The 17,568-nt window shown below is 34.6% G+C and overlaps 5 protein-coding genes across 6 annotated transcripts; 1 reads left to right on the forward strand and 4 right to left on the reverse strand.

Moving 5' to 3' along the window:
• Positions 1–498: 498 nt before the first annotated feature.
• On the reverse strand, positions 499–1,524 carry LOC17882466 (putative F-box protein At4g11580). Its single transcript, XM_023780343.1, is given in 3 exon segments — positions 499–970; positions 1,054–1,430; positions 1,432–1,524. Coding segments are annotated over 3 exon segments (942 nt in total).
• A 1,385-nt stretch (positions 1,525–2,909) lies between these two features.
• LOC17883721 (putative F-box protein At4g11580) lies at positions 2,910–3,983 on the reverse strand. Its single transcript, XM_006289032.1, has 2 exons — positions 3,553–3,983; positions 2,910–3,456 (listed from the first exon to the last, which is right to left on the reverse strand). Exons 1-2 carry the CDS (start codon positions 3,981–3,983, stop codon positions 2,910–2,912), a joined length of 978 nt encoding a protein of 325 aa, XP_006289094.1.
• Positions 3,984–4,404: 421 nt separating this feature from the next.
• Positions 4,405–6,152, reverse strand: LOC17884158 (probable phospholipid hydroperoxide glutathione peroxidase 6, mitochondrial). Its single transcript, XM_006288512.2, has 6 exons — positions 5,855–6,152; positions 5,698–5,774; positions 5,551–5,612; positions 5,338–5,456; positions 4,786–4,953; positions 4,405–4,688 (listed from the first exon to the last, which is right to left on the reverse strand). The coding sequence occupies exons 1-6, from the start codon at positions 6,104–6,106 to the stop codon at positions 4,659–4,661; spliced, it is 708 nt and encodes a 235-aa protein (XP_006288574.1). The 5' UTR covers positions 6,107–6,152; the 3' UTR covers positions 4,405–4,658.
• Positions 6,153–6,924: 772 nt separating this feature from the next.
• Positions 6,925–11,079, reverse strand: LOC17882675 (FT-interacting protein 1). The gene is made up of 5 exons (XM_006289849.2): positions 10,533–11,079; positions 9,798–10,243; positions 9,338–9,727; positions 8,668–8,999; positions 6,925–8,581 (listed from the first exon to the last, which is right to left on the reverse strand). The coding sequence occupies exons 1-5, from the start codon at positions 10,999–11,001 to the stop codon at positions 7,180–7,182; spliced, it is 3,039 nt and encodes a 1,012-aa protein (XP_006289911.1). The 5' UTR covers positions 11,002–11,079; the 3' UTR covers positions 6,925–7,179.
• Positions 11,080–15,186: 4,107 nt separating this feature from the next.
• Positions 15,187–17,283, forward strand: LOC17884431 (serine racemase). Of its 2 annotated transcripts, XM_023780948.1 has the most exons (6): positions 15,187–15,257; positions 15,633–15,798; positions 15,901–15,987; positions 16,120–16,350; positions 16,543–16,803; positions 16,897–17,283. In XM_023780948.1, exons 2-6 carry the CDS (start codon positions 15,635–15,637, stop codon positions 17,147–17,149), a joined length of 996 nt encoding a protein of 331 aa, XP_023636716.1. In that variant the 5' UTR covers positions 15,187–15,257; positions 15,633–15,634; the 3' UTR covers positions 17,150–17,283. The 2 variants fall into 2 exon arrangements, with proteins under 2 accessions (XP_023636716.1, XP_023636715.1); XM_023780947.1 differs by lacking the exon at positions 15,187–15,257 and having other exon boundaries at positions 15,436–15,798.
• Positions 17,284–17,568: the final 285 nt, after the last annotated feature.

Here is a 17,568-nt window from a genome sequence, read left to right on the forward strand (position 1 = left end):
GCTATTCTGATAAGTTCTATGTTATCCATTACAATCCCGACAAGAATGGTTTAAGAAAAGACAAGGTTGAATTACACGGAGACTATGTGTTCTAGCATTCGGATATAAAAGTTCCGGATTATGTAGAGAGTGTTAGATTGTTTGTAGGAGAGACATAGTTTCATACTTTGATACTTATAATTGTACATACTAAGTATGAATCTTTTTTAATTACTTTCAGAGAAATACATTGAATGCTTCAGCATAATGTATTTCACAAAAAGATATGTTATAGTGATATGATCGAAATTATATACTTTGATGCTTATATAATTTAAGTTATCTTTGAGCAACAAATTTATAATTCTATTAAAAAATGTAGCTAACCTTTTGGTTTTTCTTAAAAACCATATTTCCCTTCATGAAAACCACTAAGCCTCACCAACAATGACCATCTCCCATGTTACCATCAGCATCAAAACACTAGTTCTTCTCAAAAAGTTCAGAATTCAAGTTCCTTTATCTCGTCCTTTCGCCAATCCTCAGAAAGAAACGACATGTGATAAAAATTTCAAGCTTCTTAGAGACGGCTATTACAAAAAAGTTGTTGGTAGAATTTGCAAAAGGAAGATAACTATACGGGTATTTGCAATGCGAAACATTAAGAATCGTGAGGTTTTGAAGGCCGGTTATTAGCTTGTAAACTGTCTCCATACTAACCAAAGAGCATCGCAAACTCAACCTCTTGAGGCCCTGGAGGTAACTCACCATTTCACTGGCCTTGTATTCTATAAGAAAACCCACATATTTTAAGTTGGTTAGGTTACTACAGCTCTCTCCCACAGCTTGAAACTCAAATGTCCCAGTGAAAGATTCTTCATGAGCGATGATCAGTGTTTTAAGATTCTTCCACTGACTAAAAGCAAACCGCATTGAATTCTCGGTTAGATAGCACCAGATTGGTAAAGCAAGTTTCTCTATATTTGGCATCCTGAAAAACAAAACCAAACAATAAAACTTATGCAAGCAAATCTGATTTGAGATGATTCACTAGGAGGTAAAGATGATAATTACTTCTCAGCAGCGAACTTGAGACCCTTTTCTTGTATATATGAATTGAAGTTAAAGAACAGATTCTTGGGGGCCGTGCGGCTCAACTTGGTGATCTCAATCAATAGATCTATGAGACTTATGCCGCCTTCTACTTTGAAAAGGTTATGAAATGACCTGGAGATGATCTTAGCCAAAAGATTCTTATGAAGGCCTCCAACATCGTCAACATGTTGGTACCTGTAGAAGAAGATTGGTCGTACTTTACTCTTAAAGACAAAACTGTTGGAGACATCTAACTCTTGGAGCTTGGTGAGGTCGACGGTGTTCCACAAAGTTCTTTTATGAGAGGCAAGGAACCAAGAGATGCAGACACGTGAAACTCCCATACTAATGTCCATATATCAGGTCGAGCCTATTGAAGATAAGTTCAAGTATGTCTCTATTTACATCTTCCCATTTTGAAACTTCTCCTAAGCTTTCTACCTTCTCCATTAATGCGTTACAACTACAAGAGAAAGAGAGTACCTTTCTATATCAAACAAAAGAAAAAAAAATAAGTCTAGAAGCCCTAATAGCATATATATAATGTATATTACAAAATAATGCTACAACTATTAGTTACAATTCCATATTAGTTACAAGACCAAAACTGCAACTTTACTTCTATACTTCTACTATTTTCTTAATTTTGTGCTTTAAAGAAAAAAAGTAAACAAGCAACTTTAATTTTGTGGTACAATTAACTATGTTATGGAGGATCTAAGGTTCGAATAGTTTGTGGTTGTAAGGACTCACTATTCGTTTGTGATTTGAGATTCAATTATAATGTATAAACAATATCCTTACTTAGAAAATATATTTTAGAATCCTCTCTACAAAAGAAAAATAATAAACAAACAGAGACACCAATTCAAGCTAAAGCATCATAAAACAGCATTATATATAAACTTTATGTTATCAATATAATCAATTAGTAGAAGAAACTCCTTACTTTATGTTATCAATATATTAACTTTATGTTATCAATAAATTAGTAGTAATAATTTATAATCTATAGCAAGTTGATCGAATAACTAGAAGAAACTCCTTACTTTGAGTTTTCTAAGGGCATATGCAACGGCGTACTTAATCGCCGTCCCACCCATTTAAGAAGAAAAAAAATCAAAAAAGAAAAAGAAATGAAAGACGTATCCATAATCGCGACGGTTCTGCGCTTCTTTTTTCATTAATTGCGGACTCCACTGACACGTGGCGGTCCGCGATTGGTTTCTTTGTTTTTTTTTTTTTTTAACTAAAAGTAAAAAAAAAAAGAAATTGATGAAGGACGATTTACCGATGTATATGGTCTAACTTCTGGTTCTGGCTGAGGGGAATTTTGTTTTGTGAAAAAAAAAAGTTAATAACTAGGGTTATATATTTACCATACCATAATGGGCCTGCTGCCTGTATATTTCACTTATAAAGAGCAACGGCGAGACATATACAGTATATAGAGATATTTAGGGTTTCTTTAAACAAGAGTGAACGTTCAGGATCATGTCATGACAACAAGAAGCCAATCCAAGAAGAGGAAAACAAAGAACAATTCTCGACGTTTGAGTTCTTGAACCCAAAGAGTACAACTGTACAAGTCGTTGATAAAATTGTAGACCTTGAAGACACTCCTCTGTGGTTATGTCAATGTTGCCTAAACTACTTCCCTTATTTCCATTCATTCAAAAATCTTCTCATTTACTACACGAACCAGTTCATATATGAAGAATGAGTAAAAGAAAAAGAAAAAAGAATCATATTGAGCGAAGCATATTATGATCTATCAAATAGAGGTTATGAAATAGAATTCATCAATAACTCTCTCAAAACACATCAACTAAATATCAGAATTCAAGTTCTTTAATCTCGTCGTTTCGCCAATGCTTCTCGTAAAACACATGCTCCCGGAAAACGCCAGGTCGATCTTTGCAAACTTTGCATTCATTTTCTGAACATGTGATAACAAGTTTGTCAAGCTTCTGATTATTGGTAGCTTTCCGAAGCTTTTTTATAAAAGGATACCCGCCCAAGTCTACGCAATGTGTCAAGTTAAGGACCGCGAGGTTTCGAAGACCTCTTATTAGCATGAGAACTCCTTCAACATTGATCATAGAGCATCGCAAACTCAACCTCGTGAGGCTCTGGAAGTAACACACGATTTCTTCAGCATAGTTGTTATTTCCCAAATATCCCACAAGTTTCAAGTTGTTGAGGTTAATGCAGTTCTTTCCCACTACTCGAATCTCGAATGAGAACCAGGTGTAAAAGCCATTCTGAGCCAAGATCAGTGTTTTAAGATTCTTCCACTGATTAAAGGCAAACCTAAATGTTTCCACCTCATTAAACAGTGACCAAGAAAAAGGTAAAGCAAGTTTCTCTATGTTTGGCATCCTGGAAAAGAACAAAAACAAAAATATATATATATACACATATGAGCTAGCTAAATATGTTTGTTTTTATTATTTAGTTTATAAAGTTGAGATTTACCTCCCAACAGCAAACATGAGATCTTGCTTTTGTAAGTAGGAGAAAAAGTTAAAGAACACATTCCGCGGAGCCGTGCCGCTCAACTTAGTGATCTCACCCAATAGATTCTTGAGGTTTATGCCTTTTACTCCACAAAAGTTAAAGAAGAACCGGCTCATCTTAGTTGAAAGATTACTAAAGCTTAGAACTTCTTCTACATCATTGTCAGCCCGGTATTTGTAGAGGACGTTTTGTCCCTTGTGTTTGAGCTTGGTGAGGTCTATGGTGTGCCATAGAGTTTTGTTGTGAGAAACAAGGAACCAATAGATGCATACACGTGAAGCTCCCATGGTAATGTCCATTGTGTCGAGCTTATCGAAGACAATGGCAAGTATGTTTCTATCTAGAGTTCCCCATGTTGAACCTTCTCTTGAACTGTTTGTCTTCTCCATCACGTTGCAACTATGGTACATACATCAAAGAAGTAAACAAAGAGAGTAAAAAGCTTTAAAACGTTTTAGATTGATAGATTCTTGAATCCACGTAAAAGCTTGAGCGAACAAAAAGAGAAGAAGATCTATTGGGGAAAAAAAAAAAGTGTTTTCTTACGTTTGCATATTCACGAATCACAAGGACGAAATTATAGTCCTAAATTTAACCCCAAACATAAATGTTAATGTTTTAGACTTTAGAAACATTCCAAATTCCCAAGATATAGCTCGAGTTTCTTTATCTGTAAGTAAACATATATTGTAAAAAAAGAATATTTACTTTTTCCTTCAGTTATTTTAGAAAGTTTCCCTAAGTTGGATTTTTTCCATTTTCGTGGGTTGTCATTGAATCTTCACGTAAGAAATATCTTAAAACTTCAAGTAAAAAACAAAAGAGAATTGCCCATACCAATTTACTCTAAAAGCTGTTGAGGTAAAGGTAAATCAAATATTTTAGAACTACGATTATTACATGTTTGCCCGCTATAGAACGGACCATAGTAGTTGTACGACGAAATAACCATTACAGAGACACTCACGAACTCAGCTTACTACACAGTATTGGGTAATACAACAATACTAATGAGCTTTTATTTGTCTAATAATATGCCTCTCTTTTTTCCCTTCCTTGAAGCTTTAAACTCCCAACAGCTTCTTCAAGTCCTTCTGCAATTGCGAAACAACAAAATTTAACAACTTTGCGGCTCTGAATCAAACAAACTACAGTATTTGATGATGATAAGTAGTGACAGAGAGACATTACCTCAATGCTGAGAGGAGAAGTAGTTGGGGCGTAACGGTCAACGACATTTCCATCTTTGTCAACCAAGAACTTAGCAAAGTTCCACTTGATGCCGTCTCCGAAAATCCCACCTTTGCTTGATTTCAGAAACTTGTAGATAGGTGCAGCTTTGTCACCGTTCACATCAACCTTCATTTCATAGTGCAAGCAAAGGTAGTAGAATCAAGTCCATGTAGTGAAATCAATACTTGAAAAGAAACAACAATATGTTCTGAAAATGATTCACTGATACTAAAAGAGCTGGAATACTTCGTTTTTCGTTTCAAACAAGAGTCTCCATCCCATTTTGAGGTTTCAACTATATGATGATCCAATAATGATACATTCTCAACATTCTACATCTACATCTCATGTCCTAATGAGTAGATTATACACAGCAATGTCAAAAACTAGAAAAACTTCTTCATTTCAAAATGAGATGACTTAACACTTTTGGCATTGAAAAAGAAGTTCTTGAGTTAAGACCACCATCGAACTAACCAGAGAAATCAAGAAAAAGTTATTAGTGTGTACCTTGTCGAAAATGGGGTACTCAGCCTTGAAACGAGTACAAGCAAACTGAACAATCTCTTCATTAGTACCAGGCTCTTGATTCCCAAACTGGTTACAAGGGAAGGCAAGAATCTCAAAACCTGAATCCAAAATTGTAACCCCATCAACAACAACAACAACAACAACAAACACAATCATCAAAACCATGATTACAAATAACAAAACTATACATACCATGGTCTTTGTACTTCTCATACAGCTGTGCAAGCTCAGTATAGTTCGAATTAGTTAAGCCACTGCCACCAAAACAAACATTCTCATATGTCACTAACCAATGAACCCTAACATCACAAAAATCAAAAAAATTTTGAAAATTATTACCATTGAGAAGCAACGTTCACAATCAAGAGAACCTTCCCTTTGTAGATGTTTAGATCAACATCATTACCCTTAGCATCCTGATTCATTCAATTCAAAAACTCTCAAAAAAAACCATTCCAACATTCAAAATCAAAACTCCTGATAAACAAAATCGAACCTTGACGGTGAAATCGTAAATAGATTTGGATTCGGAAGAAGCAGCCATTGAATGCTCCGATCTAGAAAGTTTAGCTCCCGTTGTGAAGATCGGAAGAGAAGTAACAGTAATCAGATGAGGACTGAGTAAAGGTTTCGCGGAATCGAATCGTTTAGATGAGAACAGAGGATTACGAAACGATGAAGATGATAAACTTCGAAGGAGAGGACTGGTTCTTGTTATATAGAGAAGACGAATCGATGATCTGATCATTTGCCAAAAGAAAAGAAAAAAAAAAGTAAAGATTCTATTTTCACAAGATTAGATATTTATTTGGCTTAAGAGGAAAAATAAAATAATAATAATAATTCTCAGCTGCGTGATCCGTGTGTTGTGTTTAGTGGTTGGAGAATGGAGTAGACACGTGGATGTTTTAGAGGAAGCCACGTAGGAGAGACTCGTCGGAACACTCGGGTGTGGCGGTGCGTAATGTGAACCGTGAACGCGAACTTTCTTTTTGGATTATACTGACTGGGCAATTTGGCCCATTAATTTTATTTTTTCTCAACTGTGAACATATTATGTTTTCTACAAGAAGCTTTAAATCTTTAGTTTTATATGATTTTATTTTTAAAATTTTAATTAAAAATAAATTAATCATGAGAAAATAAAAGATTATCATATTGTAATTTATTAAAAGTTTTACATCTCTATGCATAAAATTTTTTTTTTGAATAGAAAACTAGAGTTTTGTTTGGGAGGGTATTGATTTGATATAATATTTATAAAATTTTGTAGATGATTAAAAAATTGACACTGGTTTTTTTTTTCACGGAATTAACCTTTTTATATGTTTTTGAATCTAAATTAACCTATATTTATATAAAAAAAGATATTAAAGAATGACGATTTAGGGTTATTGTTCTTATTTTTATGTAATAAATGAAATTAGTTTTTGACCGAATAGGTGTGAAACTAAAATATGCTTCACAAATTGAATTTGGAGTTCTCTAGCTAATAGAATCTAGAAGCTCACAAAAATACAAATATTGAAAAAAAGAATAATAACTCATAACAAGAAGACAAACTTTAAACGAAATACGTTTTTAGTTTATACCAAATTGGGAAACCTTGGACACGTTGATGCTATATAGCCATTAAAATAAAACACACACACACATTCACAAAATACTGTATATAGCCATCAAAAAAACTCAGAACGTCTTCAAATGAAGAAACTGTAGCTAAAATAAATCCATATTAATTCCACATAATAGCATAAATCTATCATTCAATAATGACACAATATTATAAAATACGACCAGCTAATGTTAGGGAACTTATAGCTAAAGCATACTATCCGTTCGAGCAGGCAACCGGCGGAAGAAGTTAACCGGAACAGAAGGAAGACGGTGCCGGAACCTCGGATGCCTCATCATGAAGAAACCAGCCAAAGCCACAACGATCTGAATCGGTGTAATGAAGAAAACTATGGCTGCAAGAAAACAAAATATAACAAATATAGCGGTCGCGCGTGGATCTCTCCAGCTTAAAAGTGCTTGGAAACGTTCTCCTTGTGTTGCAAGATCTCCAATCACGGTTTGAATCCTCCCAGCCACGCTTCTAAGCCGGTCATACCTTAACCGAACCATGTCAGGGCTTCTAGTGGTTGGAAACGTGTCAAACTCTTCATCAAGTTCGTCTGGATGGACCGCCTCTGCCTGAGAGATTTTCGTGTTCATGTGCGGTGGATAACGCGGTCTGAAACGGTAGTTCCAAAGCCCGATGAGAAACATGTAGAGAAACATTGTTGGTAGGATCAGTTCAGGGAGACAAACAAGCATCAGAAACAGAACATGAACGAGAACGGTCGTGATTGGGTTACGCCACGAGCAAATGTCCGAGAACCATTTCCCAACCGCGATGACGCCGGAGAAAACTTTCATCATCCGGAAGAAATTGGCTTTGCTCTTACGCATACTCCACAAATGTGAATCTGTGTCTGACATAAACTCAATGATCTCTTTCCTTAGAGGAGGCTCTGCTCTGCCTAACCTTGCAGCCACTATATTCACCGCTTGGTGTCGAAGCATGTCCTGTTGCATAACTGAGAATGGTCTTACGTAATGCATTTTGGGTAACAACGGTTTTGAGTATTGGTAAAGCATGTTTGCGAATGAGATGCATGTGAACCTCACGGCCATATGCAGCTCGCCCATCTTCTTCACACCCGTAGGGTGAAGAACAAGTAACGGATAAGAATGTGTGTAGATCCTTCCCGTCTCTAAAGTAGACAACCTTATACGGATCTTCCCAATCTTAACATCTCTGTTTCCCTTTTCACCAAGCTGTCCATTATCAAACACACCAACGGTTAAAACCGTCGCTGGATCGAATACTTCCCACGTATACTGCTCGTTATACTTGGGAGACAAGTTATCCACCATTGTCCTCGTTCTAACCCATTTTTGGCCATATTTCCCGACACAGAAAGTGTCAGAAGTTCCTCTGCCTTCTCTAGTTTTCATCGGGTGAAGTCCAACGGCGTTTAAGATCCCGAGCTCAAGAACTCCAATTGGTTGTCTCCATAAAGGTCTCGCGGATGGGCGGAGATCGCTACTATAATGAGTCGACTCATCTAAAACATGGTATCCTCCTTCAAGACAAACTCGGAGATGAATCCTCATAGAGAACTTTTCTCTTTTGAGCTGATCTACATCTACAACAACTGGTCTCTCCAAATTATACCTATCAAAATACATTTCTATCAAAACCATAAAATAAACCTATAAATTTTAAAATATATTATGCTATATTGTAAGTAGAAGCATTACCACCGGGCATGTATCATATGGTCATCAGCTCGCTTCTCTACAGTGTTCAGAGGAATGTATGTACGTCCAACTATTTCGTCCTTTCCTGGAGCCACCCGGTCCTCGACAGTGAGAACCAAATGGTCTTCAAACGGCTCTGCAACAACAAACAAAAAGTCTTCATTCCATACCGCACCAAGGGTTCGAGCTTGGCATGGTCTGGTCTTCATGACCTGGTTTCCTAGCTGTGCTTTGACGTAAACATCAGGGAACCTGGTTTTGTCTGTCGGAATCAAGTCTTGTGCTTCGATCACGTTCACACGCACATACCATAGACGAGGTGCATGATAGACCTATATATTGATAAACAAAAAAAACAAATCACAATAGAGAATCACATCATTTTGCTTCAAATTCGATGAAAGCAACGTGACATCAATAAATTAATTTTGTAAACACATAATTTAACATCTACATTAAATTTACGTGTAAACATATTCATAAGAATTGAAACTATACATTAGCATATTCAATTCTTTCATATATATTTGGGTTTTTACGCAAGTCACACTAAAATTTGGGTTATTAATTGAAAACAAATGCACCACTACAAAATAATATATGATAAATTGTTACTAATGCCATAAAATATAAACGCAAACTAGAAACAATAAAATCAAGGTCATCTTACCTTTGAGCGGAGAACGGCAGCGATGGCTGGAGTACAGTCAACAGGCATTGCAGTATCAGAATGCCAAGCATCAGAGAAAGCTTCATCAGCTTGTGTACCGATCCAAACAGCGAGCATTAGCTCACCTTTGATCTTCTCCCCTTTCTTGTCCTCTAATCTATACCATTGTGGAGCAAGAGGGCTGTCCGGAGGCACGCGAAGAGGTACATCGTTGATGTCAAACCGAACAAACCCCACATAATCGTCTTTTAAAAGATCTTTGTCCTTAACCACTACTTCCAACATCGAGGCTTGCATTCGCTCTTTCGCGAATGCAAACACTTGGTTCCATTCTGGATGTTGTCTTTTCTCAAAATGTCTTGTGATTCCTTTGTAGTTCCCCACTTTCACCTACAAAAACAAAATGTTTAGAGAAACAGTTTTTGATTTGAATAAAAATGGTTTACGAAAAATTAGTTACCTCAACAAAAGGATCAACACTTCCTGTTATATCCATTATAGGAAGCTCACGAGCTTTGACTACACGGACATAAAGGAAATACATTCTCTCGACAAGATCATAAGTACTCGTAGCGGTTTTGTCTTTGTGTATAACACGCCCACCAACGACTCTTCCACCACCGAGATGTGGGCTTGTTTCCTTAAGTGCGAAATCTGCTGGCTGCGCCGAAGCAATCGAATGCGCATGGACTAGCTTTGAAGGCGGTGCTGGTTGGGGTCTCATCTCGTCTACTTGGTGCTTTGGCACATAATGGTGATTATGTTCGTTAGGATGATCTGGCTCAGCAGCTGAAGAAGAGGGTTGGTTAGGCCCTTGTGCATGTTGTTGTTGTTGATGTTCTTGAGCATTGTTTGGGAGATGGTAAAATACATGACGTTTATCAGATCTATGTTCTACCTTCATTGCTGAAACACACACACACACACACACACACACACACAAATTAGTTCCAAGTAAATCACACTTTGTTGTTCTAAATAATGACAATATATAACAAACAAAAATAAATAAAATTTTTAAATCTGAACTGAATAATTTTTATTTTTTTTATCATTACCAGTTTTCCATAATTTTTATAGCAGATTAAACCAGATTTGATAGCAAACAACGCAAAAATTTAGTATCAACAAATCGAATTGAATAAACCTAAAAACATTTAAAACATATGTTATATCATCAAAGCTGAGGTAATACCTCTTGGGAGCGCCGGATCAAGATTATCTTGATGATCATTAGCAGCAGCAGAGGATTTTAAAGAAGCCTCATCGGTTATGTAAACTTTCAAACCAAGCTCACCTCTCACACGAGAGAAGATCCCACGTCTCTCCATGGGAAAGTGAAGAACAACAGCATCAGAATGAGGAACAAAAGAGGTCCCTGAAAGAGATACCTTGCCAAGGAAGGAACGTCCATTACTAGATCTATTGTGACTATAAGCTTGAGCTTCAAGATTGAGATAATGAAGACGAGATGGATCTGAGATGTTAAAGAAGAAACTCTCGTTCCAAACCGGGTTTAAGTCTCGATCTTTAATCGTTGTTCGGTGCTTCTGACCATCGAAGTATAACTCTACGTAAGCGTTCGATGTTCCTTGTCCGTCTTTTGGGAAGAGATTGTGTGCTCCGATCACGTCTACGCCGAGTTTTAGATTGCTCATCATCATGGTACGTACCGTCGATCTTGTTCTGGTTTTTGATCTGTTGAAGAATCACATTGAAGTGAAGAGAGACTTACGATAGAATCAAGCTCATGACTTCAATCTTGATAAAAGAATCTTGAAATTATATACTACATTATAATATTACTTGCACATGCATATGCATTCATTAGTATATGTCTAAGTTGTGGAGAAAAATTAAATAATTATGGAAAGACCAACTTAGATTTCAAGTAAGGGTAGACAAAAAAAAAAAAAAAAGTAAGGGTAGACATAGTTTCTTGGGAACTTCTTAAATGTTTCTCATCTTGAAAAATATCAGAACCGACTTTATTGTATACGCGTATATATATAATAATGCATATTTATGTATAAATATGATATGGTGTGCCTTAACATACTAGCAGGAGTTATAAATCAGATATGGTGTACCTCAACCTCTAATTATTTTGTGTGTGTTTTCATGTATTTTAGGCATTTTAAACAAGTATTCGTTTGTGAACTCACATATAATTACAATATTTTGCAGTTTAGAATTTTAGATTGTTATCTCAAAAAAAGTTGTAATACAATTTTAGAATACTGATGATCATCATTATATTTAGTTTTTTTTTGTGATCCAACATATAATTATATTAAGATCATTATAATATTTACTTATTCTGTTTAAATTTATTCTAAAAAAAACAAAAAAACAATTTGGTATTCCATTTCCAATCCAACTAGTGAAAATCATTAGAATTACACCTAGCAATACAACTTACATTAAGTGGAATGTAAAAAAAAAGATTAAAATATAAAATTCATCATTGAATTCATTTCAAAAGCTATTAATTGTATTTCGTATGATTTTATAAGAGATGTGTTTAATTTTTTACTTACAAAATAATTTGGATTTTAGTGATTTAAATATTTTATGTTATGAGTTAGTCTATATGAACAATACTCATCACTAATATTTTTGACCTCAAATGCTCAAAATTACAAAAGAAATGATTATCAACATTTAATAATAAAAACAAGAAATTCAAGATATATATATATATATATATAATTATATGTAAATAATTTATATTATAGTAGTGTATTGATTTGAGTAAATAAAAATAAAAATATTATAGACATTAAAGAAACTCATTTTTATTTTTTTATAATTATTACATAAATTAAAATTAATTAACATAATTGATTTAAAAATATTTCGCGCGGTCTATCATCTAAACTAAAGGTCAACTCTTTACCTTTTTTTTTGTTGATTGGATGAAATAGATTCAGGAAAAAACTATATTTAAGATGAAAAACCATATTATATATTATATCCATATAAACGAAGATGTGTATACAAAAAGGTCAAGAGTTCATTCATGCATGAATATATCTAAAAGAAATAATTTGATCCATCGTTTAAGGTAAAGATCCTACAAAAACGCTTATGTCACATGAGCTAGTTTGACTTACGAATTGAGCTCAGAAGTCATAAGATATAAATTTTGTTAGCTACGTTTCCGCAATGAAACAATGATTAAAAAGGCTATATATATTTATCCAACAATACATGTGTGTGCATGTGTATATAGGCATTTTTGGAAGTGGGTCTTTAGATTGTATGGACTCCCATAAGGGATATAATTACTGTCCCATCAAAATCGTAATCTAAGACTAAAACCCTATCACTTTTTTTTAATATAACAAAAACCCTATCACCTTTGGTCTTAATGAGGAAGATGAAATGTATCTTTTAGTTCATTATTTCGTCAAAGCCATTGTCATGAGAGACTTGTCTTGTCTCAATTTCCAACATTCACGCTTTGAACTGCTCAAAGCCTCAAAAGTGTTTAAAGCGATAATATAGAGATGCACGAGAGAGAGAGATAGTGATGGCAGTATGGCACGATGAACAAAGGGTTGTAATGGAAAGTTTATGAATTTTTTTTCTTTTAAATATCTATGATCTTGGTTAATTTGATATAAACACACTACAAATATGATATACATCATGTTATTTTGTTGATTAACCAAGATCATAGATAGTATATTATTCTATTCCTTGGACCATTGAAGTAACAAACAAACAAAACTTGTGTGACATTTGTAATTCCACTAGTTCCCCTAATTTTATCAATTTCTTGATTTTCCCTCTCTTTGATCATCTTTTTATTTTTCGACATTAGGAGACAAAACAATGGCTGGTGGTCATGGTGGAGAGCTCAGTCCAACTTTGGAAAAATTTCAAGAAACATTTGGACAGCCGTTTTTAAAACGTCTTCTTCCTCACAGTGAGAAAGAGTTGAAATCAATAAATTTGGAGAACGGGCTCATGATCCAAAGATTACAAGGATAGGTTCTTCCGTAGCTCCATCGATGGCCGTAAAGGCTGGTAGCTTTCTAGAACCTATAGAAGCACAAGGGTTGGCCCATTTTCTTGGTATATACTTATATATATGTTGAACTAACCTTTTTTGTCTACTTATTATATAGACCATGCAATTAGTTATTGACAATTTTCTTGGCTATGCATAAGACATGCTATTTTTAGGTACATATAAATTTTCTGAGGAAAATGATGTAAGATTTCACCATTGAGTTTGTAAAATGCCATGGAAACAATATGTTAGTTAACACGATATGACATGTTGGATAATCATATGTTCTTAGCTAGAACAAGTGCTTGACTATTATTAAATGATAACATGGAAGAACTGAGAGCCTAACTTGATTTTTGTTTCTTTTAGCTTGAAAATTACTTGAAAAGGCATGGAAGCCACTCAAATGCGGAGATATGTATTACCTGCAAGTCTTGCCACAATACCTTGAAGGTGCTTAGGAAAGGTAACGGTAGAATTACAAAGAACCTATAGATTTTGATCACTTATGTTAGTTTACTTTTTCATTTTTTCTCTATGTAAGATTTTTTTTTTTTTTACTTTTGATGGTGTTTTCTTTGCTAGATTATCTCATTTTTTTATCACGTCCTTCCTAAATCCTGACTCAATAAAACGAGAAATTTGCGCTGTTGATTCAGGTTTGTTTTGTTTGTAAATGCTATTGATAAGGTATTTTTATAGAGGCTACTACGAAAGAAACCCATTTCCTCTAGTTTCATTCATGTTAACCTTTGTTTCCTTGAAAGTTAGGTAAAGAGATATTTTACGCGTGTTAAGGAAACACCAAAATGTATCCCTGCGATCAACCCACCAAACTTATATGGAATGCTAGCAAAGTCTATGTGGTAGAAGGTATTGAAACTAAACATGTTCTTACTACACTACACTGGCTTGGATGTTTCCTTTATTAATTGAAAAAAAAACTAACTTATAACTAAGCTTCATAGATTTTGTCCTCCTATCAATTTGAAGATCTTCTAATAGAATCTTCAACCAATTCACTAAACCTAATGTTTTTGTACGAGATGTTCTCCTTCATTATCTATCTTGAATTTCTAGAAAATATTGTTTGTCAACTTCCACAATCCACATATTAAATATATAATTTAATCATTAGAAGATGGTAAAATAAATACCAAAGCTCTCTCAATTGGTATTTGAGAATAATCTATACACTTAACAAAAATTCAATTATACATCATTCCATCACCATTTCCAATCTTAGTTCATCTCCACCAGCTGCTCAAAAATCACACAAATTGCTTCACACCCTAGAAAATTATGATTTCAAATAATTAACATGTTTTTGACAAATTTTATAAAGGTAACCAGAATATAAGCATTTTCCAAACCAATCACCCTTATTAACATCCAAATCTTGAATCTCTTCTAATCTATACAACCATCATTCTAGTTTTTGTTATTTTTTTGGTTATTTTAAGTGATGTTTTTATATTGTATTCGGGAGAGAAATTAAGCCGAAAAGCTTTCGTTGTTCGGTATTATGTTAGTTAAATAATTATACAAATGTATACAAATTCTATTCCCTAACTTGATTTTGGATTCTCAGCTGATCTCATCTCATCTCCTCCACATGTTGTCACCTCAGTCCTCACCTGTTTTACCAAAAAACAGTCAACTTAAAAGGCACATTGACTAAAATACATCTGATAGTTTTATTAATATAAACACAAAATACATGACGTTTCTTATGTATAAAAACAGCGTGACGTTCTATTTTAAAACTCCGTAACATCGTGCTGTCTTTGAAGAAACGTCTCTACGTCCTTCTCCTCTCGGATCTGCTGCAACTGCAATTCTCTGAAACTGGGTGAAATTGAAAATTCCCAAATCCTAAGACCTAATTTCTCAAATTAGGTTTGTTCTTTTCTCCTTTCTTCGTTCTAGTTACTTAGCTCTTGTAAGGAAGAAGCTTTTAACATTGAAAAGTTTCAGTCTTTTGTAAGTGAAAAGCTTTTGTAATTGAAAGTTTCAGTCTTTTGTAAGTGAAGCTATTGTTATTGAAAGTTTCAGTCTTTTGTAAGCAAAAAAAAGCTTTTAACATTGAAAAGTTTCAGTCTTTTTGTAAGTGAAAAGCTTTTCTAATTGAAAAAGTTTCAGTCTTTTTTGTAAGCAAGAAGCATTTGTAATTACCCACTTTTGTAGTATCTGCTGTGTTCTAGCCTTCAAGGTAAGCATTTTTATGTGTAGGAAGTTGATTAGTGATACTGAAATTTATTTGTATGTTTTTAGAAATGGAAGCAAATAGAGAGAAATATGCTGCTGATATATCTTCTATAAAGGAAGCTCATGAGCGTATTAAGCCTTATATACATAGAACTCCGGTGTTAACATCTGAATCTTTGAATTCAATCTCCGGAAGAAGCTTGTTCTTTAAGTGTGAGTGCTTTCAGAAAGGGTGAGGGGACTTAGTACTAATGCTTTATTGAGTGAAGATTATTTCATTGTCCTCTGTATCGAATATTTGATCATTTTTGACATTTCTGTTTGTGAAAATCAGTGGAGCTTTCAAATTCCGTGGAGCTTGTAATGCTGTTTTGTCGCTTGACGCTGAACAAGCTGCCAAAGGTGTTGTAACACACAGCAGGTTTCGTAAGAGTTTTTTTCCATACTATGAAAGATTAATGCCTTGTTGTTTACTGATTTCGTTTGGATAGTTGATGATATTCTGTAATTGTCTTCACTTGTTAGTCCTTTATGATTAAATTTCTTCTACCAGTGGAAACCATGCTGCTGCATTGTCTTTGGCTGCGAAGATTCAGGGAATCCCGGCATATATTGTCATACCTAAAGGTGCTCCACAGTGTAAAGTTGATAATGTGATCCGTTATGGTGGTAAGGTTATATGGAGTGAATCAACAATGTCTTCTAGAGAGACAGTAGCTTCCAAGGTTTTGCAGGAAACAGGTTCAGTTCTCATCCACCCATATAATGATGGACGCATTATAAGGTATTCTGCTTTTCTATGTTTGTGTTATATGTTCAGTTCGCAAATGTTTGTTACTCACTAAAGCCTTATTTTTCTAAGAAAATGAATCTCTTGAAAAATGCATATTAGGAATAATACTATGTGGTAGGGTTCATCTCTGTTTTAAATGCATTATGGATAAGTATTTAGTTCGGGTTATGGTCCTTGTAACAGTGGTCAGGGAACAATTGCATTGGAACTGCTCGAGCAGATCCAAGAGATTGATACTATAGTTGTGCCGATAAGTGGGGGTGGTTTGATATCTGGTGTGGCTCTTGCTGCCAAATCAATTAAGCCTAGCATTCGTATTATAGCTGCTGAACCAAAAGGAGCCGATGATGCGGCTCAGTCTAAGGTTTCAGGTAAAATCATCACTTTACCTGTGACCAATACCATAGCCGATGGCCTTCGAGCTTCTCTTGGAGATTTAACCTGGTAAATTAACTCTTACTCTTATAGGAATTGTGTCTATGGCTAATTGTTCAAAATTCTGTAACATTCATTCTCAAAGCGTCTTTTTGCTATCAGGCCGGTGGTGAGAGACCTGGTAGATGATGTGATAACCTTGGAAGATTGTGAAATAATTGAAGCCATGAGAATGTGCTATGAGATACTAAAGGTCTCTGTTGAACCAAGTGGGGCTATTGGCCTAGCAGCTGTTTTATCAAATAGTTTCCGTAACAATCCTTCTTGGTGTGATTGCAAAAACATAGGAATTGTACTCTCAGGAGGTAATGTTGATTTAGGATCTCTATGGGATTCATTAAAGGGCTCAAAGTAAACATCTCTCTGTCTTATTGCATTTGTTTCACTGCTTCCCTTTAGTTATTAATGAGAATTGTTGTGCTCCACTGATTCTTGTTTATTATCATCTTGTTTACTAATAAGTATATACTGTATAAAATTTTATGTCTACTAAAGGAATTGTATATTCTATGACTGTGTGGTATATACACTTTTACGTAGAAATATAATCTTTAATTAGTTCACTTGAGACCGAACAAAAAAAAATGTTAAACTCAAGTACGCCTAATTGTCTTTACTTTAATCGCCTAACAGTCTAGTTTCATGATGCTATAAAAATATATAGTTTTCTCTTTAAAGCAGCCACGAATCGGTCTACATGATTTTTCACACGCAATTAGAATACATTGAATTGCCTAACGATCTATTATTTTTTATTAGTCAATTTATTCAACA

The sequence above is a fragment of the Capsella rubella genome, unplaced genomic scaffold, assembly GCF_000375325.1.
Source record: "Capsella rubella cultivar Monte Gargano unplaced genomic scaffold, Caprub1_0 scaffold_6, whole genome shotgun sequence".
Taxonomy (NCBI): Eukaryota; Viridiplantae; Streptophyta; class Magnoliopsida; order Brassicales; family Brassicaceae; genus Capsella; species Capsella rubella.

Bases quoted from the DNA above. Each gene is read 5' to 3' on its own strand.
- LOC17883721 (XM_006289032.1), bottom strand. From the start codon at position 3,983: ATGGAGAAGACAAACAGTTCAAGAGAAGGTTCAACATGGGGAACTCTA. The intron at 3,457-3,552 runs GTAAATCTCAAC...GTTCTTTTCCAG, and splicing joins CTCATGTTTGCTGTTGGGAG to GATGCCAAACATAGAGAAAC.
- LOC17882675 (XM_006289849.2), bottom strand. From the start codon at position 11,001: ATGATGATGAGCAATCTAAAACTCGGCGTAGACGTGATCGGAGCACAC. The intron at 10,244-10,532 runs GTATTACCTCAG...TGTGTGTTTCAG, and splicing joins TGATCCGGCGCTCCCAAGAG to CAATGAAGGTAGAACATAGA. The intron at 9,000-9,337 runs GTAAGATGACCT...ATCAATATATAG, and splicing joins CTGCCGTTCTCCGCTCAAAG to GTCTATCATGCACCTCGTCT.
- LOC17884158 (XM_006288512.2), bottom strand. From the start codon at position 6,106: ATGATCAGATCATCGATTCGTCTTCTCTATATAACAAGAACCAGTCCT. The intron at 5,775-5,854 runs GTTCGATTTTGT...TGAATGAATCAG, and splicing joins TTTACGATTTCACCGTCAAG to GATGCTAAGGGTAATGATGT. The intron at 5,613-5,697 runs GTAATAATTTTC...TTTTGGTGGCAG, and splicing joins GTGAACGTTGCTTCTCAATG to TGGCTTAACTAATTCGAACT.
- LOC17884431 (XM_023780947.1), top strand. From the start codon at position 15,623: ATGTTTTTAGAAATGGAAGCAAATAGAGAGAAATATGCTGCTGATATA. The intron at 15,988-16,119 runs GTTTCGTAAGAG...TTCTTCTACCAG, and splicing joins GGTGTTGTAACACACAGCAG to TGGAAACCATGCTGCTGCAT. The intron at 16,804-16,896 runs GTAAATTAACTC...TTTTGCTATCAG, and splicing joins TCTCTTGGAGATTTAACCTG to GCCGGTGGTGAGAGACCTGG.